Genomic DNA, 27,302 nt, shown 5'->3' with positions numbered 1-27,302 from the left:
TTGTAAGGCAGAAAGCAGTCCAGACTGATTGATCGCAGGCCAAACCTGCAGGGAGAAATCAGATACTTCCTCAGGAAATTGGAGGAAGGCCTGCTTTTATTATATAACCTTTTATTCTGACACTTGCTGTTAAAATGAATGAATAAAATGTAAAGTTTATGGCTGCATCAGAATTCCCATACTTTCAGAGTAGGCCTATGTATTAAATTCAACTTCTCAACTTTTGTGCCTTCTGTCAAACCAAATGTCTGTTGGCAATTGTTATGTAGGCCTACATTAACAAATCTTTAAATGACATTCAGTCTCAGGTGTTTAAAATCTGTCAGGTCGAGTTTTATCTCTTCAAACCAAAAGGCTTTTTTCTATAAGACAAAAAGCTAATCTGAATGAAATGATGCAGTTACAAATAACTGAATGTCAAATGTTCTTTACATTTTTAGACTTTATTTGGGAATACTTAGCATAAGAATAAAGCTATCTTAAAAAAAAAATCAAAAGTTATTAATAATAAACCAGCATCACTGCAGACGCGCTGCAGGGGGCAGCAGAGAGACTGGATCTTTGTAAGATTGGGAACCTCAGTGGTAGAAATGTAGGAATATACAGAATAGTCTAATTCAATTATACAGCTACTACTAGTAATACTGGCTTAAGTTAATTAATAATTATATATACATATTTTACTAATATTGTATATTTTAAAACTAAAATAAATACAAATCATTTACTCCCCCTTATGTTGTTGTTGTTGTTGTTGTTTTACATACAAAAAAAGTATATAAGGTTCAGTGTTGTTTGTCCTCGGTTTAGCAGGAGTATACATTTCATGTAACTTCAAACAGGGCTGTTGCTGCCTGTGAAGTTTTTAAGTAGCCTAACTTTGTCCTGTAGGGACTTTTGTTTTATAAAGCCACTTTTATTTTGAAGTTCACTTTTGGGCTTTTATTTTGCAGTTATTTCCTGTTAGTAATTGCACGTGACTTTTTGAAGTATGTGAAACCCACTTTTGTCTGTATCATTCTGCAAAGAAAAATTTCAATCATTTACATTCCCCAGTCATCAGAGTTTGTGGATTGAAAACATTTTGACAGAATAATAAATATCATCGTGTAAGGCTGTCAGATCATCTCTTGATGATGGAGAAGATAGTTAAGGGTGAGTTATGTTGTTCATAATGTGCAGTGTTATGCATTTTAAAAGTATATATTTGCAGTCAATAAAGCGATTCGAGATTCAAATTTGTATTGGTATTTACACTAGCAGATATTAGCACTTGTCCATTGCTGTAAATCAATCATAGTGAGCTTCCTAAGAGCTTCCTCTATTTAGCTCGTTCGAGTGAAGTTACTAAACAATTACACTTAATTGAGCTGAATAATGACACTAGTATACATTTATATAAATATGATGGGCAAAAATGCTGCTGACTGCTCATTAAAATGCACAAAAATATCATGCAGGACCCCCCTCCCCAAGGTTTATTATTTATTATATTATAGGGTGACCATATTTTGATTACCAAAAACCAGGACACTCGGCCCGGCAAACAGATACTCAAAAGATACTCGAAGTTTACTTAAAGATGCCTTATTAATTTCAATACATTTAAAGTAGTCTATGCCTCCTCTGTGTGGATAGAAAATTGTTATATTACAAGACACAAATTCAGATAGGCTTCTCAAAGGTTACTCAACATGTTTTATTATGACAGGTTTCAAAAATAATGATTGAAATAATGTCTCTTCTGTATTAGAAAAATAAATATATAAATAATAAATAACTAAAAGAAATACCTCCAAATTGAACAAAAAAAGCTCTCACAAACTTACAAAAACGAACTAACAAATATCTTTAGTTTTCTTCCTCTTTATCCTGTTTTTCTTCCTCATCCTCCTTGTTTGCCCATCTATATTTTGCTGTAGAGCTGATCTTTCCGAGCAGTTTTTTTGGAAAACCAGGACATTTTCATCCCTTCACAAAAAACAGCCAGGACGGCCAGGACAGGACGTGAAAACAGGACATGTCCTGGGAAAACAGGACTGTTGGTCACCCTATTATATTAATACTATTTATCCTTAATTATAATAATAAATTTTTAGATTAGTTATAATATAATTCAAATATTAATCTTAATGCATAATTATAATGATCACACATGTTTAATCATTATGAAATCCAGTATTGTTTATTAATACTATTAACTGGAATTATTGCCATTTTAAAGCATTAAAGACACATTTTTTTATAGTTTATCTAACATATCTAATAGTTTTTACTATCACCTAACATAAAATTATGAATTCAATGAATGTAGTCTAAAACACATTAGGTGTCTTGTTTAATTTGCTACTCTTTTTTCTTTTTTTTTAATTGTGATATTTATTTAATGTCACAGTATTTGTTTCGTCACAGATGTTGGTGATATTCAGTCCAGACTGATTGATCACAGGCCGGTCCTGCAAGGTGAAATCAGATACTTCATCAGGGAGTTTGAGGCAGGCCTGGTTTTATTACATTACATTTTAATACCTTTTATTTTGATACTTGCTTTTAAAATGAATTAATACAATTTAATGGTTGCAACCAAATGATCTGTGACGTACTGACAGCAACTGAATTTACACTACAAATGTTTGTGTTCCCTCAGGAGAAGCGTGCTTTCAGAGAATGCCGTCTTCTTGAAAAGCTGAATAAGATGACGTCAGACATTAATGAGCATGATCTGCCGCTGTGCACTGAGAATATGCATGAGAAACTGTGTGACGCTCTCACACGACGTAAGTTTCAAGTGATGAAGTGTAAGACAGAACAGGAAGAGAAAAGGGCCACTGTGTTTGTGTAATACTAATAATCTACAGTGGTTGGACAATGAAACTAAAACACCTGTGGCCTGTTGCACGAAGCTAGCTGAACAAACTCTGAATTTATAAATCCAACCTGGTTTAGATCAGGTTCAGCGATTTGAGAAGGCAGCTAAAGAAAATATCTGACTATATCAATGCATGATGTGAATCAAAGGAATAGGCCTAATAATTATAGGTCCACAAATAGCTCAAATGAATGCATGTTGTTTAAAAGCATTATATATAAATGCATGTTATTATTATTATACAACAAAAGATGAGAAAATGTTGTCTTTAAAGTTTCATCACTATAAACTGCTTTAATTTGGAGCGAGAGATACAGGGGAGTGGCTTTATTGCATCTGATACATGTCACTGTACTGATTGGTCCAGTTTGGGTTTGCGATCTCTAACCCAGAATAAAACCTACTCCGGAGCAGGTTAGCCATGTAGCGCACGTTACCATGGCGATGAAACCCGCTAAAAAAACCAATGCACCTTCTTGAGCCCGAAAAACCAGAGTTTGTTCAAACAAACCTTGAACTTCCCTGGGTAGCAACTGAAACCAGCTTTGTGCAACAGGCCACTGGTCTTAGATACAATCATTTATTATTATGGTGTAGGGCCTCCTTTTGCAGCCAATACAGCATCAGTTCATCATAGGAATGACTGATATAAGTCCTGCACTAGCCAGAGGGATTTTGAGCTATTTCTCTTCTTAGAACAGTCACAATGTGATGATGGTGGAGGAAAATACTGACCACCTTATCTATACGGGCTTGAGGAACAAGGTAGTATCAGAGCTGCGAAAGGCAAAGACTAACTATTTCTCTAAACTAATTGAAGAAGCCAGTGGCAATAGTTCTAAAATGTGGCAACATATAAATAGACTAACTAATTCAAGTAGACATAAACACTCAAAAATAAATGGTCTTAAAGTTGGTCATAATCTGATTCACAGTAATGCGGCTATTGCAAATGTTTTTAATACTTTTTTTATTAACTCTGTAAAAGAATTAGCAAGTAATTTTAAACATATCTAGCCATCTCTTGAAGAGCTTGACAATGCTCACACAGGCTCCTTCTGTATCAAAGAGGTATCCTGTGATAAAGTTAAAAAGGTGATTGTAAACATGAGTAATTCTATGTCTAAGGACATCCACAACATACATGCTGCATTAATTAAAAAATCTGAAAGCTGTCTGTTAGAGCCAGTTACTTATTTAGTCAATTTATCAATACAAACAAATATGTTCCCAGAGAGCTGGAAAACAGCAATAATTGCACCAGTCTACAAATCGGGGGATAAGGAAATATCAAGCAATTATAGGCCTATTGCTATCCTTCCTGTAGTCTCAAAAGTTCTGGAAAAGATTGTTGCCGAGCAATTAGCGGAACATTTAGAGTCTAATCAGTTGCTTTATCCATACAGTTTGGATTTAGAGACAAATATTCCACCGAAACAGCTAACTGTTATTTGATCAATAAAATTAAAGAATCACTGGATAAAGGAAATGTTGTTGGGGCGGTGTTCCTGGACCTAAAAAAGGCATTTGACACTGTTAATCATAGTATCTTACTACATAAATTAAATCAATTTAAAATGTCTTCGGAAACTTTGCAGTGGTTGAGGTCTTATTTGGGCGGGAGACAGCAATGTGTCAGAGTCAATGGGGTGAAGTCACCTCTGCAAGCCAACAACATGGGAGTACCGCAAGGGTCTGTACTTGCCCCTTTGCTGTTCACAATGTATATAAATGACCTACCAAAATGCTGTCCAGGCGTAAACTGTCAGATGTATGCAGACGACACTGTGGTCTATGTTTCCACTAAAACACCCAGTCTGGCAGGTGAACACCTGACAACAGCTTTAGAGAATATCTCTAACTGGCTCGAGTTATCTCATCTATCACTAAATGTTAAGAAAACAGTCTCCATGTGTTTCTCTATACGAAATAGGCCGGTTAGCGATATATTTGAGGTACAAATAAAACATGAAGCAATAGAAGCAGTCAATGAAGTCAAGTACCTGGGGATTATTCTGGATAAAAATTTAAAATTTGATAATCATATTAAGTACATCTGCAAGAAGGTCAGACCAAATATAAATTGTTTTCGGTTTATAAGAAGGGATTTGTCCTGTCACACTGCAAAACTATATATGCATGCAATGATATTTTCACACCTATCATATTGCGTCACATCATGGTCACAAATCTCTCCAAATAAATTAATACCGATTCTCTCACTATACAAACAGGCAATAAAAATCATGGACCGGAAACCCATGAGATGGCATCATTGTGATGTTCTAAGAAAGCATAAGCTTCTTGGTTTTGACAGTTTTATTGATTTTAATTATATTAAATTGGTTTTCAAATGTCTAAATAATCATGTTTCACCGCAGTTCTCTATATTAATCAGTAGACGCCAAAGCTCTCAGGGGGCGAACACACGAGCCACTATCAGAGGTGACTGTTTAGTCCCAAAGTGTAAGACCTCCTTTGGTCAGTCTGCCTTCTCAGTAAAGGGGCCAACACTCTGGAATGCTCTGCCTACTGATTTAAAAGTAGAGACCGATGGCAAAGCTTTCAACAGAGGACTTAAACAATGGTTAAAAACTAAACAGCGGTGGTCGCATAAATAACTAATGATATTCTCTGACTCTGATGCTTCTGTTTTATAATTTATGTATGCAATTTGTTTTCTTTTTCATTTTCTCTGTAATTATATGGTATATTTTAGCTATCCTTATCTGTTAATATTTTTAGTATTATTCTGCTTACTAGTTTCATTGTATTTTATTTCCAAAAGCCTCCCGTGGACAGGTGTTGAAAATTAGCATTTGTGCTAAAACACTTAAACAAATGCATGTGGTTCGTCCAATGTAATTGTATGTCCATGTTAAATAAAATAAAATAAAAATAAAATTTTTTTTAAAAAAAAAAAACGTTTTCTGACTTGATCCTCCAAAATTCCCCAACGTAGCTCAAAAATATTTAGATCTGGTGACTGTGCAGGTCATTGAACTTCACTTTCATGTTCATTTTCATCCAGTCTTGTATTGGTGTATTGTCATCCTGATACACGGCCTCACCTTTAGGCCAGGGTACAATGTTTGATCCATTAGTTGCACATTGACCTCCAGAATGGTTTGTTAGTCCTTGGCAGTGACGCTCACATCAAGCACAGTAGAGAATGCCATGATATTGCAGCCCTATTTGTACCCGGACATCCCTTTCAGACGGCTTCCACTTGCATCCACAGTTACTCCTGTTGGATGTGGTTTGTCCTTGTGGAGGTATGCCGACATTATCCTGGATACCGTGGCTTTCGATACACCACAAAGACTTGCTGTCCTAGTCACAGATGAGCCAGCGAGACATGCACCAGCAATTTGTCCTCTTTTGAACTCTGATATGTCTCCCATTACATTGTGTGGATTGCAATATTTTATGTACAGCTGTGCTATTGCTCTGCTAATTCAACCTTCACCCTCTGCACTTACTGATGGAATGTAAAATCAGTGAAGATTGAAACCTCCAACATTATATTGGCCAGGGTTTCAGTTTTATTGTCAACCCCTGTATTTCTCTGTCTGCCTGTCTGAGAGAATGTGTTTTTGTTCAAATAATTTGTGTATTTATGGGCAGAGGTTTCAATTCCAGGGGTCAGAAAGTAAAAGTCCTGCCATATGTTTATTCCACCCATTAACTTGGCAAGCTCCTGGCTGAAGAACTGTGCTAATTAGCAAATCCAGGTGATTGGAACAAAATACTGAGGAGGAATTTTACTTTCTGAACCTGGACTTGACACCTCTGTTTATGGGAATAATTGACATTGTGTTGACATGTGCTTTTCTATTTGCAGTTGAAGCAGCAAATCATATGGCGCAGAGGATCCAGCAGAGGGAGCTAGAGGCTGAAGAGGTACATGAGGAAAATTATAAAATGCATCATTATATAGGGCACCTATATAATGCAAACCTAAACTTTGCATAAAGGTAGATCTCCTAATTAACTTTAGTATTAATTGTTCCTTGAGTAAAGCAGCATAAACATCCTCTTTATGTATCCGTCCTCAGCGTAAGCAAAAGCTCCACTCTTTGCCACAATAGTAAGAGTAATTTAAACTGTTCTAAAACCAAACATAACTGAACACCATCAAGTCTCCTGCTTTTCTAATCTTGTTTAAAATAATAATAATAATTTTACAATTTTTACTCTCTTAATCTATGTGGTCTTTATAATATATACTCTTTTTTTTACTTTGTATGAATCTTTTTGTCTTTGGAAAAATAAATATTTTTGATTATTATTAAATTAAAATTTAAGGTTTGAACCAAATCGTAAATAAAATCAGTGTATAGGCACATTTTAGAGAATTACATTAAATCAAAAGTAAAATAAATAATAGGAGGAAAACGCATTTTTATTGATCGCAAATTAATAACAAAATCCACAAACTGGATTCTGTTACGTGCAGGGCAGGCAAGGAGGAGAAGAAGAGGTGGATCCAAATTGCAGCCAAAATGTAGTTTATTAAACAAAACAAAGAAGATCATACTAAACCAGAAACATAGGATAAATAACACTGCTAAGCAACAAACAACAGCTAAGCAACAGCATTGATAATACAACGAAAATAGAAAAAGGTCTGACAGACTGGGGTAGAGACCCAGGCAGAGCCAAGGAGACAAAGACCCAGGGCTATACCGATGGACTGGATCCTAATTTAAAAAAAAAAAATCAATTCATTTTACACTCCTATAACCAACTTTATTTATCAGAAAAAAAATCTATTGCCTAACATTTTTTATTGGATAACATTTATAAAGAATCAAAATACATGTGCCATGGATAAATAAAATAGAATAGCATTTGCACAGACAATAATGAAATGATCGTAATTAAACCATATTGTTGGTGAAAAATAAAACTGCTAGTTATTTTCAATAATGCATTAATGTTTTTGAAAAATAAACATCTTAAATTAATATTACTGTTTCAAATAACAGCATTGTCCGTGCGCTGAAGCTGAAGAGCTGAATAAACACCGGTTAATTGAAGAACTTTGTTAGTGAGTTAATTAACTCAACATAACATATCCTATATCAGATTAACCAGATATTTATGCAATATAAACACAATATTACAACAAATAAAGACGCAAATGCACAAGAAGTTACGTGCTTGTCAGAATGTGTAACTCCTGTTGAGGATGCGCTCTTTCCGTAAAACGTCCTGAAACACAGCAACTAAACCAAAATAATTTAAAACTATAAAAACTATAAAACTAACAATTATAATAGTGTTCTCTTTTGAATGTAATGTATATAAGTCCAAATCATACAGTAGTTATTAATGTTGTACATTGCGTGAGCTGAAGCTAAAGATGATCACTGGTGAACTGAAGCGCTTTACTACCACGTAGGGCTGGGCGATATGGCTTAAAAATAAAATCTCTGATTTTATTTTTTTTAAATCGATTTACGATTTTTTTCCGATTTTCCCCCCTACTTATTAAGGAAAGCAATAAGTACAAACGGCAGACAACTTAAAACAAATTTTGCTTTTATTTAATCAAAAGCAAGACAAATGTAACCCCCATTTCTGGGATGAATAATAAATAAATGAACACCCTCTTGGAATCAAAGTCCCAGCTGTGTTTTAAGTCACACTTTGTAGTCTAGACTAAAAGGAGACAAACATTCACCTTGAGAGTAGCACCATTTTCTAAAGCATTAACAATACATTCAAATCTGAGGAAAACTAGACAGTGACATTTTTCATTGTATCTAGCCCAAACAATGCAACAACATACAGGGATACATGGCATGAACATGCACTGCATCTTACTCTTAGCAGAATTAAATTTTTCAAACCAAAAACAGAAAAAATACTCTGTCTTTAATTGCACATTGCATAGATTTTTAAATAACACCATAAAGAGGCAACACCCCTGTTTTGGGTAAAATACTAATGTAAACAAAAATTTAGCAGAGTACAAAATGTGCAAAATAAATAATACATCAACTCCAACTGAAATTGATAAAGTGCAAACTTTGCTTTAAAAAAATTAACCGTGCCATTTGTGTCCCTGAATGTATGAACAGGAAAGAAAAATCACATTTTGGTTGAGGTGCAGAACATGAGATATGTGCTTAAGTTGCTGTCAATAACATTTAAACATTTTTGGCAAGGAAAATCAGCCTGTCCACTGCCTCTGGCTTGAGGCAAGCTCTGCTGCATGTGACAACTCCTCCCCCCACACTGAAAAGCCTCTCAGATGGGGCACTTGTTGCAGGGATACTGAGGTATTTCTTGGCCAGGTGACAGAGCCATGAGAAGTTGGATTTGTTGATCTTCCACCACTGCAGTGGATCAGTGTCAGGGTCTACCTCTGGCAAGAGCAGATAGGTTGCCAGTTCAGTCTCTATTTTAGCTTCTTCCGACTGGTCAGTAGGGGTGTGCCATATCATACCGTCCACGATAATACCGGTATACATTTTTACATGATAAAAAAGTGTCATATCGCGATATCAATGATATAGCGACGCAATGACGTATGGCGCATTTACGTTCCCTAGCACGCACAACAACAACAACACCTGTCTGAGCGCGAGAGCAGCCTGTCAGCCTCCGATGATGATTTAGCAATTTCACAAACAGCTTGAGTGTTCAGCGGGGCTGCCCACGCGCGTCTTCTCTCGCGTGCGTTTAGGAGTCGGGACATGACTGAATGGTCTCTTGCACAATCGGGCCATCAGTGCATCGTAACTAAAGTTTATAATTTTCAAGTCTTCTTAATTCTTATCAGTTTAAACATTCAAGCGGTTTTAAACTATCCAGTAAGCTACTCGCGCACTCTCTGAGAGAGTTGCACTGCGTGCATACATAGAGTAGCCTACAGCTCGCGAGAAACTAAAGTTATTTTTCGCGGATTATATCGCTTTAATGGGGGGGAAAAACGCAAAATTGTGTAAAACTTCCGGTCTTGGTAAGTATACTCATAAACACAGTCGGTTATGTATAAAACGCATGTGACAGTGTGACAGACAGTATAATGAAAACAGCAATGGATCCGTGCACTAGCTGTAAAAGTGACAGCAGCCATAGGCTATGCGTCTGTCATTAATGTTGTCGTCAAAACAACAAAAGATAGCTTTAATTGTAATGAATGAGAATTATTAGCCTATGTATTTAATTTAATCAGGAAACAGAACTAAAAGACTATGTGTTATTTTACATTTGATTACTTTATTATGTTTCTGTAGTATTTCTGAATACTGGTGTTAGACCTACACACATTTAACATTTAATTCAAAGATTGAAATCAAGCTTCCTTGTGTTGTGTAAACTCTTAACAACAAAATTACCACATTTTAAAAACGCAATGAGTGAGCAAACATTTAGGCGAGATAAACATAATAAGAAAATTTTCAACAACAAAAAAAATGTCTATATCGTCATAAATATCACTATCGCAAATATTCTTGAAATATCGTGATATAACTTTGAGGCTATATCGCCCACCCCTACTGGTCAGAGGTTGGCACAACAACACTCTTCTTGAAGAAGTTGGCTAAGGTCTTTTTCCTCTTGAGGTCTGGCTGAGGCCTTGCCTCTTCCTGGTCCACCTGCACAACTGGACCAGGCTGTTGTGTGCTTTTGTCAGCGGGGAAAGACAGAAGTTCACTGACAGCTCTTCTTTTAACTTGCTCCACCTTGTCTGGGTCGATGTAGGATGTCCGGAACCTTGGATCCATCAGAGAGGCCATGTCCAAGAGCTCATCCTTGACAGGATCACTGTATTTGTCAACAAGGTATCCCAGTATGTTCCTTTTTATTGTTTTGGTAAGCTCCGTGTCGTTGTCCTCAGGCTGCAAAAGACTGGGTTTGAACAGATGGATAACAGGCTTGACGTATGAGACACTGACATACATTTCCCCTGATAGCGCATCCGTAAAGTCTTGGAGTGCTTTAACCGCCTTGTTTACTGACTCCAAAACCTCGATGTCTTGCCAAGAGGGCACAAGATGGCGGCTTTTAACATCAGACCCCAGGGCACGGGCTATAGCCTTCTCCTGTTCCAGGAATCGCTCGATCATCTTTTGGCGGGAGCCCCATCTGGTTGGGGATTCTGTTGTTAGCTGATGAGGGGGAAGGCCAAGCTCTGACTGAGCTACACCCAGCTCTCTTCTTCCAGCTGTAGGAAAAAGCAGCGACTATCTTCTTGCATACTCCAATGGCACAATACATGCGGGGATCCTTAACACCATTCTCTGTATGATAAAGAATAAAACACAAAGACAAACATCACTATTGGGCACTTTAATAAATATCAGTCTACATCCATCTAAAAATGATTTATTTTCTTCTGTATTTCAAAACTTTGTCATTCCAAAACTCAGACACTGCAGATACACAAATATAATTTTTGTTTACTATAGGCATATGTGCATTTTGTGGAGAAATTTGAATCCATTTTATAAAATAATCCATTCGACTGTCTTTATGAATCAAATACAGATCAAATGGACATGCCATATTGAAACATTCTTGCCGAGTTTTTTTTGTTTGTTTTTTTGGCTAGGCCTAATAATTTTTTTTTTTTTAATAAATCACGTACAGTACTTAAACTTTTTAAACGGTGGATGAACCGCAGTCAAGTAGTCAGACAATCGTCTTTTCGTAGTCGAGTCAGCTTGACTAAATGTTGGGTTGGCTGACTGAAAAAAAAAAATAAGAAAGAAAAAAAAACCTCCTCTATATATATCGCATAAATTATCACGGACGTATCGCCTGCGATAATTAATGCGATATGGCTCAGCTTGTCAGTGAACTATAGCTCTGTGTAGTAAATGCCGCTCCATCTGAAAGCAGGTGATGGCGATTTACTACTAATCAAGGAACCGGTTTTACTGACGAGATGCGCATAACAATGTCATCCGATATATCGCCTAGTACTAGCTTGACTGCGTTTTGGATGAGGAAAATATGTGCTCTGTCAAAATTTAATATTTTATTTTACTTATTGTTAGACTTACCAATAGCGTTGTGTAGTTTGTGTCCAAAGCACTGGAGGTTTGGCCATCCGTTCACACTCAGGGCTTTAATCATGTTGGTGCCGCTGTCAGTTGTCATGCAGCGTAGACGATTCTCAGACAGGTTCCAGCAGTCGAGAGCGTCTCTCAGTCCCTTGGCAACCAGTTCACCCGTGTGGTCCTCGGGAAAGTATGACGTTTGGAGAGAAATACTCCGCAAATCCCACTCATTGTTAAGGAAATGCACCGTTAAACTCATATAAGGTTGCATAGTCCGACTGGACCAAATGTCGGTTGTTGCGGAATAAAAGGACAGCTCCTCCAGTTCTCTGCTGACTTTCTCTCGTGTGTTGTTGTACAGCTGGGGCAAGGCGACTTCACTGAAGTACTTGCGGCTGGGTAGCTCATATCTGGGGTCTAAGGTTTTAATCAAATTAATAAACCCCGTCTTCTCCACGGTATATACGGGTACCATGTCTTTGGCTATGTGCAAAGCGACCGCTTCGGTGATTGTTCTCCACCGTGCCCCTTTCCTGTCATATGCGGTGCCTTGTGCAAAGGATTCGGCTACAGTTAGCTGTTTTTTAGCTAAGGTTTGTTGGTCACTGCGGTTTTGTTCGTCTCGGAGAGATTGGCATTTTTCATATTCGGCTGGATGTCTCTGTTTCAGGTGTTGGAATAGGTTTGTGGTGCTGCTGCCTTTGACTGCGATGTTTGCCTTTCAGCCAAATGTTGCAGCGTGGGGTCTCTTGCTCCACGTCTGTCGCAGCAAACCCATACCAGTTCCAAACAACAGATGATTTTATTCCTTTCTTGGGAACAAACTTCCCACTCTCACCGGTAGCCATGTTGTCGCTTGCTGTATGCTGTTGCCGTTTTGCGTGTGCTATGATGTTGTTGTTGTCGCTTGCCATACTGCTATGTGAAACTAACGCTACGGAAGCTCCGGGGAGCCTAAAATGCGCCATTACACAAAAACTCGATTTATTATTTTTTAAATCGCCTGCAACACAAAATTCGAATTAATTCATTCAATCGATTTTTCGCCCAGGCCTACTACCACGTTAATTAACTTAACCAAAGTAAATACACAAAATAAACAACCAAAAATTGTACAAAAGGCTGTGAATGCACAAGCGAACTTGACTGTGCTAGTCATAAAGGTGTAACTTATGCCGTAACAACGCGTTAAAACACAGGCGCACAATTCACAAAATTGTTTTACAGTAGTCTGTCTTCTTATTATAATCTATATGACAGACTTGCACTGCACATGTTGGACTTAACTATATTTTAATTTTCGTGATTACAAATATACAGGTCCTTCTCAAAAAATTTGCATATTGTGATAAAGTTAATTATTTTCCATAATGTAATGATAAAAATTAAACTTTCATATATTTTAGATTCATTGCACACCAACTGAAATATTTCAGGTCTTTTATTGTTTTAATACTGATGATTTTGGCATACAGCTCATGAAAACCCAAAATTCCTATCTCAAAAAATTAGCATATCATGAAAAGGGTCTCTAAACGAGCTATTAACCTAATCATCTGAATCAACTAATTAACTCTATACACCTGCAAAAGATTCCTGAGGCTTTTAAAAACTCCCAGCCTGTTTCATTACTCAAAACCGCAATCATGGGTAAGACTGCCGACCTGACTGCTGTCCAGAAGGCCATCATTGACACCCTCAAGCAAGAGGGTAAGACACAGAAAGAAATTTCTGAACAAATAGGCTGTTCCCAGAGTGCTGTATCAAGGCACCTCAGTGGGAAGTCTGTGGGAAGGAAAAAGTGTGGCAAAAAACGCTGCACAACGAGAAGAGGTGACCGGACCCTGAGGAAGATTGTGGAGAAGGACCGATTCCAGACCTTGGGGGACCTGCGGAAGCAGTGGACTGAGTCAGGAGTAGAAACATCCAGAGCCACCGTGCACAGGCGTGTGCAGGAAATGGGCTACAGGCGCCGCATTCCCCAGGTCAAGCCACTTTTGAACCAGAAACAGCGGCAGAAGAACCTGACCTGGGCTACAGAGAAGCAGCACTGGACTGTTGCTCAGTTTTGCATGTCATTCGGAAATCAAGGTGCCAGAGTCTGGAGGAAGACTGGGGAGAAGGAAATGCCAAAATGCCTGAAGTCCAGTGTCAAGTACCAACAGTCAGTGATGGTCTGGGGTGCCATGTCAGCTGCTGGTGTTGGTCCACTGTGTTTTATCAAGGGCAGGGTCAATGCAGCTAGCTATCAGGAGATTTTGAAGCACTTCATGCTTCCATCTGCTGAAAAGCTTTATGGAGATGAAGATTTCATTTTTCAGCACGACCTGGCACCTGCTCACAGTGCCAAAACCACTGGTAAATGGTTTACTGACCATGGTATTACTGTGCTCAATTGGCCTGCCAACTCTCCTGACCTGAACCCCATAGAGAATCTGTGGGATATTGTGAAGAGAAAGTTGAGAGACGCAAGACCCAACAATCTGGATGAGCTTAAGGCCGCTATCGAAGCATCCTGGGCCTCCATAACACCTCAGCAGTGCCACAGGCTGATTGCCTCCATGCCACGCCCCATTGAAGCAGTCATTTCTGCAAAAGGATTCCCGACCAAGTATTGAGTGCATAACTGAACATAATTATTTGAAGGTTGACTTTTTTGTATTAAAAACACTTCTGTTATTGGTCGGATGAAATATGCCCATTTTTTGAGATAGGAATTTTGGGTTTTCATGAGCTGTAAGCCAAAATCATCAGTATTAAAACAATAAAAGACCTGAAATATTTCAGTTGGTGTGCAATGAATCTAAAATATATGAACGTTTAATTTTTATCATTACATTATGGAAAATAATGAACTTTATCACAATATGCTAATTTTTTGAGAAGGACCTGTATATACATATTTCAAGCAATTCATAATGGCGAACAGTGCACATCTGAAGTGTCTCAGCTGGAGGAAATAATCATTTATTTATCAGCTTTAGTATATAGGCCTAATTTTCTTATGGGGCAGATAATCATAACATTAAAAATGAACATATATCGGCCGATGCTGACATGGTGGTCGATATATCGTGCATCCCTAGCAATTATGACAACAAATGAGAAGCGGGAACAATTGGCGCAGATACAGCAACAAAGGGAAACAATGAAAAAAAAAACTAAAAGTCCATAAAACAGAACATAAACTGAATTAAACATTTGGGTGAGGTCATATGACAACAGTGTAGCAGTCCACGGATTTAAATATTTATCTTTGTCTGAAGTATTCTGTTTCACTAACTATTTTTAAACATGGAAGGCATTGTACACTGTGTAGCAGTTGTCTTCACTATTTTTTTCATGAGAGCCGCACTGATAGGACAAAGTCAGTAGGAGAGCCATTTTTACAGGAAAGTATAAAAAGTTACATCCAGTCATAAATACCATGTCTGTTTATTAATATGTCACCCCTGAACATTCAATATGCAATGCAATAAATACATTTTTTTTTAATGATTTCCCAGTCAAATTTGTAACTGAGACAAGATGATTTCCCTTAATGACAAGAAAAAAGCAGAATTTCCAGAATAGATTCATCCCAGAATGACATTAAGCTATTTTTTTCTACATTAGCCCCTCATGTATCTAATCATCCAAGAGCACATGCGCTGTTAAAGGTTGTATCAGTGATTTCTGGCCCAAAAATAAATGTCTAATCTTTCCTAACGATCCGCTAGCTGCCCGCCCCATAAGCATGCCGTCCAAAAACCGCGTCTCTGTAGGCAGACTAGGCTCTGAGATCTGCACACAAAAACAAATGGGTACAACCACCACTCAAAACCAAAATAAACAGTGTTCCAACCAATCACTGGTGTTGCTCTGGTGTTGCTCCGATTTCGCGTCCAGCCGTGCACGAGCGCAAAACCTCACAACACCCGCCCCTGTCAGTGATTGGTTGGAACACTGTTTATTTTGATTTTGAGTGGTGGTTGTACACATTTGTTTTTGTGTGCAGATCTCAGAGCCTACGCTGCCTACAGAGACGCGGTTTTTGGACGGCATGCTTATGGGGCGGGCAGCTAGCGGATCGTTAGGAAAGATTAGACATTTATTTTTGGGCCTGAAATCACTGATACAACCTTTAAGAGCTGGAAATACCGCCATAACTGGCAACTCCGCAGGGACTGGATATGTTTACATGCACAACTTTTGTTTCAATCGGTCTGAATTCATTGTGATTGATTAATCTGAATGTATTGTAGTTTACATGAATGCTTAACATCGTGATATGATGCATGATCGGGGTGATGTGCACGTTTATAAGTCAAAAGATTCAAATTTGGAATAGGTTTTTTGACATTCGCACACTGCACAAATATACAAAGTTTCCCGCTGTTGTCGCGTATTAACCATTTTCCTACATTGGTTCATTATTTGTTTTAAACAGCAGACTTAATATCAAATTCTGGTCATAATTTGGAGACTATGATGAACCAGAGCCGGCTTCAGACTGCGCTCAGCAGGGGGGCATTTATATTCGATGGGTGGGCACTAGGTATGGGGACTTTTTTTCGGATATCAGATATCCTATATTTATTATTGCTACTGCCTTTTGTTAGCTATTACCATGAAGTGATGCAACCCATACAATAAACACATAAACCATTACACATTGTTGCAAGACGTGCAACTCTTAAGAAATTTGATTAAATAAGGGTTAAATAGGCCTATAAAAAAATTGCAAGACCGACTCTGACCACAGCTTTATTATAAACAAAGCTAACGAACATGCACACAGTCTCTCACTGACAGGATAGTAGTTTAACTGCTATCTCACTGGCGGAAGAGAGAGAAAAAAACCTACACATCTTTATTCTGCTTTGCAACATAAGCGTTTACAGTAGCCTACTATTAAAAAAGCATAATGTAGTTACCTTTATCAAAACAGTTTATCAGTTTTCATCTGTTTGCTTTGTTTTGAATGCAGCCAGGAATCTCGCGCCAACTGAAAGTCATTTCATTCATGTATTAACGTGCAAGTGATTGAGGGGGGCGGCAGGGGGGTTTCCTCACAGCTCCACACTGTGGTTTTATGTTGGCTTTATTATATTTTCAGCTAAATGAGCAGTTTGTAGACATATATTTTTATTATTTCTCACTGAAATGTGAATTAAATTAAACTGATATTATTTTGTAAATTATATCATAATTCAATTTGGGGGGGCATAAAAGACATTTGGGGGGGCATTGCCCCCTAATGCCCCCCTATACCGCCGGCACTGTGATGAACCGTTATGCCGTGCTGTTTGTATTGATCACGCAGTAAAAATGCCCAAAATCAGTCGTCTGTGGATGAGAATCTGAAACAAGGACTGGTGAGCCGTTGTCCTACTTCACTTCACAGATACTGAGTGAAAGGAGAATTATAGAACGACGTGACACTCGTTTATACAACACTTTATTCATCAGAAGAACAGCGCGTCCAGCGCGACGGACAGCGTCCTTTCAGTTTTGGTTTTCAATCGATCAAGTGAACATGTTCTCTCGATAAACCACCCCTTTCAATCCGATCAAAATTATTTGAAAATAGAGCTGACACTGAGTTTTTAATGGGTTATGTTATAGTCCAACTTCTTTTTAAATGTTTTTATGAAATATCTGTAGTGACTGCTTGATCATATCACTGCATTATTTACCGCCATGCGAGCTACAAATGAAAGCTTGGCGAGCCGCGCAATGAGTAACACTGCTGTGTAGTATGCAATAGCTATATTGCAAATATAGCAACTATATTTGTAATGGTCAATTGCAAAAAAATTCTTGTGACAGCTGATTATTAGTAAGTTGTGTTGGTGTGTGTGTGTGTGTGTGTGTGTGTGTGTGTGTGTGTGTGTGTGTGTGTGTGTGTGTGTGTGTGTGTGTGTGTGTGTGTGTGTGTGTGTGTGTGTGATCAGAGCACACATCTTCAATTGTGTGTGGAGAGGCGGAAGCAGGACTGGGAGGAGTTCCTGAAGGAGCAGTCTCGTCTGAAGGAGGATGTGGATGAGGAGCACGCTAAAGCTGTGGGCCGACTCAGTGCTCAATATAATGAAATGAAGAAAGACCTGGCCAAGTACAGCAGCTTCTGAACCTCAACCTGTGTGTGACTGTTAAAGGACTATTCTGGCCAAATTTGAACCTAGGGCTAAATAACACATGGGTACCGAGTCGACCGTTCTCTGGGATGCGTTTTCATGATAATCGAAGGTACCCAGTTTTAACATTAGTTTTAGTTTAACCAAAGATTATCTTATAACGCTAGTGTATGGGGCATCGAATAAGTAAAAATAAAAATTGCTAGTTAATGCCACTGACAAGGCTCAAACTAGCCCCACACTAACACGGTAGCATAATTAAGGTCTCTACCTGCAAACCGAAGCATTGAGAACTTTGTAAGTGTACTGACAGTTTAATAAGAAGATAATAAGAAGAAACAGTCTCGACCAGTCGAACCATGAACGCTGTGCTACGTGCTGGTCGATAGTCACAGTTCAGCTCACGTAGCATGCCATTCGTGGTTCGACTGGTCGAGACTGTTTCCCAAAGATGGCTCCTGCCTATATACCCAAAGTGTACTGTCTTTATAAAATGTCTTCTTATTAAACTGTCTGTACACTTACAAAGTTGGCAAGGCTTCAGTTTGCAGGTAAGGTCCCTCATTATGCTACCGTGTTAGTGTGGGGCTAGTTTTGAGCCTTGTTAGTGGTATTAACTAGCAATTTTAATTTTTACTTATTCGATACGCCATACACTAGCGTTATAAGCTAATCTTTGGTTAAACTAAAACTAACGTTAAAACCGGGTACATTCGATTATCATGAAAAGGCATCCCAGAGAACGGTCGACTCGGTACCCATGTGTTATTTAGCCCTAGGTTCAAATTTGGCCGGGATTGTCCTTTAATGTACTCATGTGTTTTTACTAACGACATGCCAGTGTAGTCCAATTATTTCCTTTTTGTTGATGACATTAAATAAATATTTTATACAAAAATGAAAACTCTGTTATCATCTACTCACTCTCACGTCATTGCAACCTTTGTGTAAAAGAAGTACTCTTCAACTTCAGATCAGCTGTACTTTAAAAGAATACACTTATGTGCAATCTGGATGTACCTTATCCACTTTTTTGACCAACTTAAGTAAACCATTATATATAATTGTATAATTACTTCTACTGTCTTTGAAATAGCTTGTACTGCAGAATGTACTGAGAAGCATTTCTGGTAAAATGTTTACTTGAATGTAATTTCTGTTGAGACTTGTATGTAATGTATTTAAATGTATGTGCAATTACACATTTGTAATGAAGTTGCAATTTGATACATTTAAAATATATTAACTTTACATGTAATATCAAATATAACAATACAAAGTTAAAATCATAATCATGTACTTTACATGTGTTGTATTATTTTAAAAAGTTAAGTAAACTTTTTTAAAGTTTATCTGTGCAAAGAAATGGTCATGAAAGTACTCTTTAAATAAGTGACCTTTTATGGGTTTTTTTTTAAAAGTACTGTATGCCTACACACTATTAAGATTTGAAGTACACTACAAGTTCTGAAAAAAAGATGTAAACTAAAGTACATCTCTTTTTCACAAGGGAAACCCCTATGCTGTTATTTTCTTCTGTAAAAAACAAAATGACAAAGCGTGAAGAACATACAGCTCAACAATATCTGCTAAGCTGAATATGCAGGATGGAGAATGGGATGGGATTTGAGAGTTGCTGGGCAGAGGAAGGTTTTTACTGAAAAATATCTTAAAATTATCCTTGTATTCAATAGGAAAAAGAAAATCGAATTGGCTTGGACTGACAAAAGTATATTACTTCATAACATTCCTTTTGGGTTGAATTTTTCCTTTACAGCCTTGTTGATTATACAGGTTTTCATCTTGTATTATGCTATATTTACTTATATTTAATATGTTTCTGCATTAAAGCGTGTGAAATCATATGCGGGTTAAAATTAAATTGCAAATTTGAGTCGCACACATGTGCCTCTTAAATCCTTTAAGTTTACATCTAATCGTAGGCATTTTCACATCAGTCAGGAACTGTAAGAACCCTCTCATATGACAGTTTTTTTTCCAGACGGATGTGTTTGTATAAATCTCCTGCATTAAACATGTCAGAATGTGTTTAAGCCATCTGTGCACCTGCTTTAGATTGAGCCCTTGGCCAGGAATCTGTCCTTTCTCTTCACATGTCCCTGTGTTTTCCACACAATAGTAAAGGTCAGACGGCACATTTAATTAATCGGAGCTGTCTTTGACATGGGTGGAGCATTTGGACTGTCAGTTCTTCACAAGCTATAGCTACAGTACGTCCCGAGCATTTACACACTGCTAATGTTAGCGCAACAAATCTGTTTACTGATCGTCCAGATGTTTTTCTGTGTAGACGTACCTGTGGAAGATATATTTCAGAGATGAATGAAACACTATTTTGGACATCAACATAAAGCAATGAATAGAAAATTAAATTTAAACATAAGACCGTTTTAGCTTCTTTGAGATGTTTTTGGGTCATTGTGTGGTTTTTCCAGCTTTTAGTTATATAAACCAAAATAAAATTTAGTTTGCTTCTAATCTACCATTTAAGAATCAATAAAAACGTTCGGTAACAATTTAGAATACTGTTCTGTCATTAATGATTAATTGCAGGTACAAATGAGTAATGCAATATGAACAATACAGTATATCAACTAAAAAGAAACTCTGATTAAAGAATTAGTAAGTAATAGTGCTTAGTCGAATGTGGTAGTTCACGATTAGCTAAACAGAAACGTCCCGGTTACATATAGTAACCCTCGTTCCCTGAAGGAGGGTTAACACTGGTTAACACTGGGAAAGCGTGCCCTCTCTGTTTAGGAAGGAGAACGCGGTGGAAGCCACTTCTTCAAAGAGTTATGTGGAAAATACCTATGGACTAACACGAAGGTTATACTGCATACAAAATAATGGGTGACTTAGCCCAAGGGAAAGACACTGGCTTCCGATAGGAGCATCCGTGGAGAATATACACATATGGGATCCCCGTAGGGTCACACATATGGAACCCAGCCCAGATCCAGCTCTCAAGGATTCAGCGAATAAAGGCCTGGCAATGGACGCTCCGCCATCTCCGGGCCGAGGGGTTTTGGAGGACTCAACAGTTTTTTCACTCTGGAGCCATAAGGGTGCACAGTAGCGTGCAGCAAGCCGACGGAGCCGGGCCTCTCGGAGCATCTACCCGTTTAGGGTGAGAACACGGGAGGAGACCGGCTCTACACGTAGGCTATAAAATCAAGCGAACGTGTTAGGTGTCGCCCAGCCCGCAGCTCTACAGATATCTGTTAGCGAGGCGCAACGAGCCAGCACCCAGGAGGACGCAACGCCTCTCGTGGAGTGTGCATGCAACTTGAGCGGGCAGGGCACACCTTGAGCTTGGTAAGCCAAGGCGATGGCATTCACTATCCAGTGGGCCATCCTCTGCTTGGAGACAGCCTTTCCCTTCTGCTGGCCTCCGTAACAGACAAAAAGCTGGTCTGAGGTCCTGAGACTTTGAGTTCTGTCCACGTACAAACGCAGAGCGCGAACGGGACAGAGCAAAGTCAGGGCTGGGTCTGCCTCCTCCAAAGGCAGCGTTTGCAGGCTCACTACCTGGTCCCTGAATGGAGTGGTAGGAACCTTGGGCACATAGCCAGGCCGGGGTGTTAATACCACATGGCTGTCACTCGGCCTGAACTCTAGGCACGATTCGTCAACCGAAAATGCCTGCAGGTCTCCTACCCTCTTGATAGAGGCCAGTGCAACCAGTAGCAAAGTCTTCATGGAGAGAAGCTTTAAGTCTACTGATTGCAGAGGCTCAAAGGGAGCATCCTGAAATGCTCGAAGCACCAGGGAAAGGTCCCAAGAGGGTATTGCGGGGGGTCAAGGAGGATTTAATCGTCTCGCCCCCCTAAGAAACCTTACGACCAGGTCGTGCTTTCCAACTGTTTTGCCAACTATGTGTTCGTGATAAGCTGAAATAGCTGCAGTATTAACTTTGAGGGTGGAGGGAGACAGCTTTCGCTCCAACCCATGCTGCAAGAAGGAAAGCACGGACCCTATCGACTATCTTTGGGGGTCTTCTCGGCGAGAAGAACACCATTCGACGAACAGGTTCCACTTCAGGGCGTAAACACGTCTCGCGGACGGCGCCCGTGCTGAAGTGATGGTGTTTAGTACCTCTGAGGGCAAGTCACCTAGAACCTCCGCTTCCCGTTGAGGGATCAGACATGGAGTTTCCAGAGGTCTGGACGCGGGTGCCATAGGGTGCCCCGTCTCTGAGTCAGAATATCCTTCCTCAGAGGAATGGGCCAGGGAGGGACTGTCAGAAGGAGCATGAGTTCTGGGAACCACGTCCAGGTGGGCCAGTAGGGCGCCACCAGAAGGACCTGCTCCTCGTCCTCCCTGACTTTGCACAGTGTCTGCTCAAGTAGGCTCACTGGGGAAAACGCATATTTGCGGCGGCCCCGGGACCAGCTGTGTGCCAGTGCGTCCATGCCGAGTGTTCCCTCGGTCAGGGAGTAAAACAGCTGGCAGTGGGAGGTGTCTAAGGAGGCAAACAGGACTACCTGAGCCTCTCCGAACTCTTTCCAGATCAGCTGAACCACCTGGGGGTGGAGTCGCCATTTTCCCGGAAGCATAGGTCGTGATAGCTCGTCGGCCACACTGTTGAGCACGCCGGGGACATACATGGCTCGAAACGACCTCAGATGCTTCTGACTCCAGGGGAGGAGATGGCGGGCGAGTTGCGACATGCAATGGGAGCGTAGACCACCTTGTCGGTTGATGTACGCAACAGTCTCAGTGTTGTCCGTACGGACCAGCACGTCCCTGCCCTGTAGCCTTCTTCTCAAGCGGGTCAGGGCGAGCCAATGCAGTTTAGGGTCAGTCCACACCCCTTACACTGCATGCCCGTTGTACGTGGCACCCCAGCCGGTGGCAGAGGTGTCTGTGAATACCACAGCATGCCTGAACACTTGTTCCAAGGGGACACCTGCCCGCAGGAACGAGGGGTCTGACCACGGACTGAAGGTCTGGCGGCACGCCGGTGTGATTGCCACCCGGTGAGTGCCGTGATGCCACGCCCATCTTGGGACTCGGCCGTGAAGCCAGTGCTGAAGCGGTCTCATATAAAGCAGGCCTAGTGGGGTTAACACTGCTGCTGCTGCCATATGCCCCTGGAGCCTCTGAAAGAATTTTAGTGGGACCGCCGTCCTGCCTTTGAACGTGTTCAAGCAGTTCAGCACTGACTGAGCACGCTGCTCTGTGAGGCGCGCTGTCTGTGCGACTGAATCCAACTCCATACCGAGAAAAGAGATCCTCTGCACATGGGAGAGTTTGCTCTTTTCCCAGCTGACCTGAAGACGAAGGCTGAGGCTGAGGTGCCTGAGCACGAGGTCCCTGTGTTCGCAAAGCTCATCTCGAGAGTGTGCTAGTGAGAGCCAGTCGTTGTGATAGTTGAGGATGCGTACACCCTGTTCTCTCATGGGAACAAGACCCCTCCGTGTCTTTCGTGCAGCCGGAGGGGTAAGACCTTGTACTGATATGCTCGAATTCTCGAACGCAAAGCACCGTTATGGCCTGTGTCGAGGAAGAATCAAGACATGAAAGTACGGGTCCTTCAGGTCGATCGCTGCAGACAAATCTCGGGGACGGATGCATTTGAAAATGTAACCCTGCGTGAGCATTCTGAAGGGTAGCTTGTGGAGGCTCCGATTCAAAATTCGCAGGTCCAAGATCGGTCGTAACCCACCACCTTTCTTGGGTACAATGAAGTAGGGACTGTAGTGCCGTGACCTCATATCGGCTGGAGGGACCGGCTCTATCGCGTCCTTCACCAGTAGGACTGCGATCTCCGCACGCAAGACATGGGCATCTGCTGCTCTCACTGTAGTGGAGTGGATGCCCCGAAACTTGGAGGGACGCCGGACGAACTGAATTGCATAGCCGAGCCTGACGGTCCAAATGAGCCAGCGAGACGGACTAGTGGCGTTCTCGGACCGCACTCTGCTGCCAGCTGGCGATAGAAGAGGCGGATGAGAGTGGGGAGGATCCTGTCCTCCCACTGCTCTCCGGGCCCTCTTCGGACCCAGAGACGAAGGGAACCGCTCTATTAAAAATTTGGGTACCGCTGGTTGAGGCCACTGCGGAACAGAACAGTTTTCCACCCGGCTCTCTTCCGAGGGAAGGAGTGGTGGGATCACCTTCTCCTATAGAGCAGTTCCATCCATCTCCGGGTCGCCCGTCCTGGGGCCACTTACCTGTACTATTTTTGCCGCCCTTCTTGGCGGGGGCCTGGATGGGCGGGGCGGCCTGCCTGCGACTGGCTCCACGGCGCCATTTGGGTGGAGGCTGCTGCTGCGGCGCGGGAGCAGGGGCAGACGCAGGAGGACGCCCCCGGCGACGAGCAGACTGAGGAGCCGCAGGCGGTGGGGTAGGGGCAGCAGCTGACCATGGCGGCAGAATGTGTTTGATAACCTCTGTCTGCTTTTGTACAGCCGAGAACTGCTGGGCGAAGTTCTCGACCGCGTCGCCTAAGAGGCCGGTCTGGGACACGGGGGAGTTAAGGAACCGAAGCTTGTCGGTCTCCCTCATGTCAGCCAGACACAGCCAGAGATGGCGTTCCTGGACCACCAAGGTGGACATCGCACAACCCACTGACCGCGCGGTTACCTTCGTTGCACGAAGCGCGAGGTCCCGCTGCGGCACGGAGTTCTTGGAGAACTTGTGGATCATGACCACCCTCGTGCAGGTCTTTCAGTGCCTTGGATTGACCTGCAGCAAAGCCATCGCGTGCATGGCAGAGGCAGCTTCCCCACAGGCCTTGTAAGCCTCGTCGAAGAGGTCCGACGAGAACCTACAGGCCTGGGAAGGAAGACACGGTGCTCCACGCCGAGTGGAGTTAGGGCACAGCTGCATGGCAGCGACGCATCCACTGGTGGGATATGCGTGTATCCCTAAGCTGCCCCGCCATCAAGGGTGGTTAGGGAGGAGGGGCCACCGAGACGGTTTCTGGCAGGAAAAGGTGCCGTCCATGTCTCTGTGAGCTCCTCGTGCACTTCCGGGAAGAAAGGCACTGGGGTGGGTCGCTGAGAACCAGTGCGCACCACCCCGAGATACCAATCATCCAGCCTCGAGGGCTCGGGACGCGGTGGTTTTTTCCACTCGAGCCGATCCTGTTGGCGGCCCGGGAAGGCATGGCCATCATCTCCGGGTCCGACTCGGGCACCGCTGGCACACCCGGAGGAGGCAGCGTGTCCGAGCCGACATCCGCAGAGACTTCTGACCCACCCTCCGATGCAGCGATCGGCATCTGTTCGTCGCGGGGAGCACCGAAATGAACAACTGGTACACACCTCGAGGATGGTCCAGCCCGTTCATCTGGTAGCTCAGCTGGCTGCGGAGCATGAAAGGGATAAGGGGTTCCTAGGGGGTTGGTTCCCCGAAGGAAGCGCGCTCACCGTGATCCTTAGGTCTCCCGTGTTACTGTCCGAAGACAGATGCACGGGGACTCCGCCCCTTTACAGGAACGAGAGTCTCCACCTCAGCTCCGAGATGGTCATCTTCCCACAATGGGTACATGACTCATCCACGAACGCTGCCTCAGCGTGTTCGAGGCCCAGACACACGAGGCAGCAAGCTTTTAAAAAAAAAAAAAGACACAAACTATCTGTGTTTGCTCTTTTAGAGACTGCTCTCACAAGTCCTGAGGCACACAGGGGAACAGCCACCGCGATCACAGTCAGGAATGTGCACCTGCTCTGTGCGCGCTCTCTCTCTCTCTTACCGGTTACCGGCTGTTAAAACAGCCTTTAAGTGCTCGTATGCGGTGCACCTTACCAGCTGGTAGAACAGCTTTTACTTGCTCTGACAGAGAGGAAAAAGGCTGTTCACGCTGATGTGCCGTCACACCCACACCGAAGAGAGAATAGTCGAGAAAAGAAAATTAAAAAAGCTTGTCTCAGTAACAGCATTGAAGAGTTGGCTCCGAAGCGAAAAACTGAAGAGCAATCCACCAGCTGCTCATTTATACCCGCGCTAATGAGAGAGCGCAGCTGATGGAAATGATTTCAAGCCAATGTGTATTGGCTTGTTTTAGTTTCACTCGAAGTAGATTGCCTCTCTAACGAGATTCCTATTGGTCGGTCACGACCTACGTTGTAGTGACCGACTGATAGGGAACTACTATTTTTTTTTCATTCCTCCCAGAGGACTACATAGAACTACTATATTCAGGTTCATAATTACCCTGAATAATGCATAACGTATAATTAATTCTAAAGTGAAGGTAATCGTAATTCAATAGCTAGCAAAACATAATTCATCCAATCACAGTACAACTGCCTCCAGACATTTCTCTACTGCTGTCATGAGTCTATCAACTAAATATGAAATGCTGAGTAATTGACAGACCACTGGTTCGTAGTGTTTGCTATATTACTATTTGTAACGATTGGTTGAAGCATTGGAGGAAGCAGGATCCACGTGCAATAGGTATTTATAAAATAAACTCAACTTCTGGAACAAGACTACGGAACAACCAACAAACAAAGTAATAACTCCCAAAGACTGGACTAGACACAGGGCTTAAATACACAGGCAAACAAGCTTAATAAAATAACAAGGGGGCGTGGCTAATCAGACACACCTGGGGAGACTAACAAGAAAAACTACAAAGGACTACAAAAAATGGCACAGAACAGTAAATAACAAAAGACAAGGGCAACACAAGACAGGAATCATGACACTATTTCTCATACTTAGGGTGGTTTTCAAAGTAATATCTATAGCATTAGAACAGTGACAACATGCTTTGAATTTTAATTTTGTAAATGTTAATTCTGGATTTGACATTTAACAAAACTAAACTGTTTTCTTGTGATTTAAAAAAAAAAAGTTTAATTTCAAAACGGCAGATTTGATCCCCTAGGTTTTTAGAGGTGAAATTATCTGTACTATTAATTATTAGCGTTCATATTAGCAAGCAGCTGAACTGGGCTTGGAGTATGTCAGTCTTTGGCTTTGTCATTCTTAATATCCAAGGTTTCTCTCAGACCAGGCTATAGAGTTCCTATTGGCATTTACACATTGAGTGTGAGATATTTGCAGAGGCAGATATTTTGAGGTTGTCTCCTCCATAGCAAATCCCAGTCGGTCATTGGCAGCTAATGAGGAGTGACACCGCGGAAACATGGACCTGCCTCGCCAACAAGGCACCTTTCATCTGCGCCTGTTTGCTATTGCAGCTCCGCTTCAGAAAAGAAAATAGACAGAAAATACTGGAAAGGTAAAAAAAAAAAAAACACATACAAAAAAAATCCCAAGAGTGTGATTATGGCCCTTTAGCTATTTCTGTCA

The 27,302-nt window shown here is 41.3% G+C and overlaps 1 protein-coding gene across 1 annotated transcript; it reads left to right on the top strand.

Annotated features, from left to right (window-relative positions):
* Positions 1 to 968: 968 nt before the first annotated feature.
* bloc1s5 (biogenesis of lysosomal organelles complex-1, subunit 5, muted) lies at positions 969 to 19,903 on the top strand. The gene is made up of 5 exons (XM_077244276.1): positions 969 to 1,155; positions 2,413 to 2,495; positions 2,648 to 2,777; positions 6,714 to 6,772; positions 17,826 to 19,903. Exons 1-5 carry the CDS (start codon positions 1,134 to 1,136, stop codon positions 17,997 to 17,999), a joined length of 468 nt encoding a protein of 155 aa, XP_077100391.1. The 5' UTR covers positions 969 to 1,133; the 3' UTR covers positions 18,000 to 19,903.
* The last annotated feature ends 7,399 nt before the right edge of the window (positions 19,904 to 27,302 follow it).

The sequence above is a fragment of the Siphateles boraxobius genome, unplaced genomic scaffold (genome assembly GCF_051911475.1).
Source record: "Siphateles boraxobius isolate OS27281-9 unplaced genomic scaffold, OSU_SipBor_1 26, whole genome shotgun sequence".
Lineage (NCBI taxonomy): Eukaryota > Metazoa > Chordata > Actinopteri > Cypriniformes > Leuciscidae > Siphateles > Siphateles boraxobius.
The sequence above is the reverse complement of the archived record's forward strand: the minus strand, read 5'-3'. Positions and strand labels throughout refer to the sequence as shown.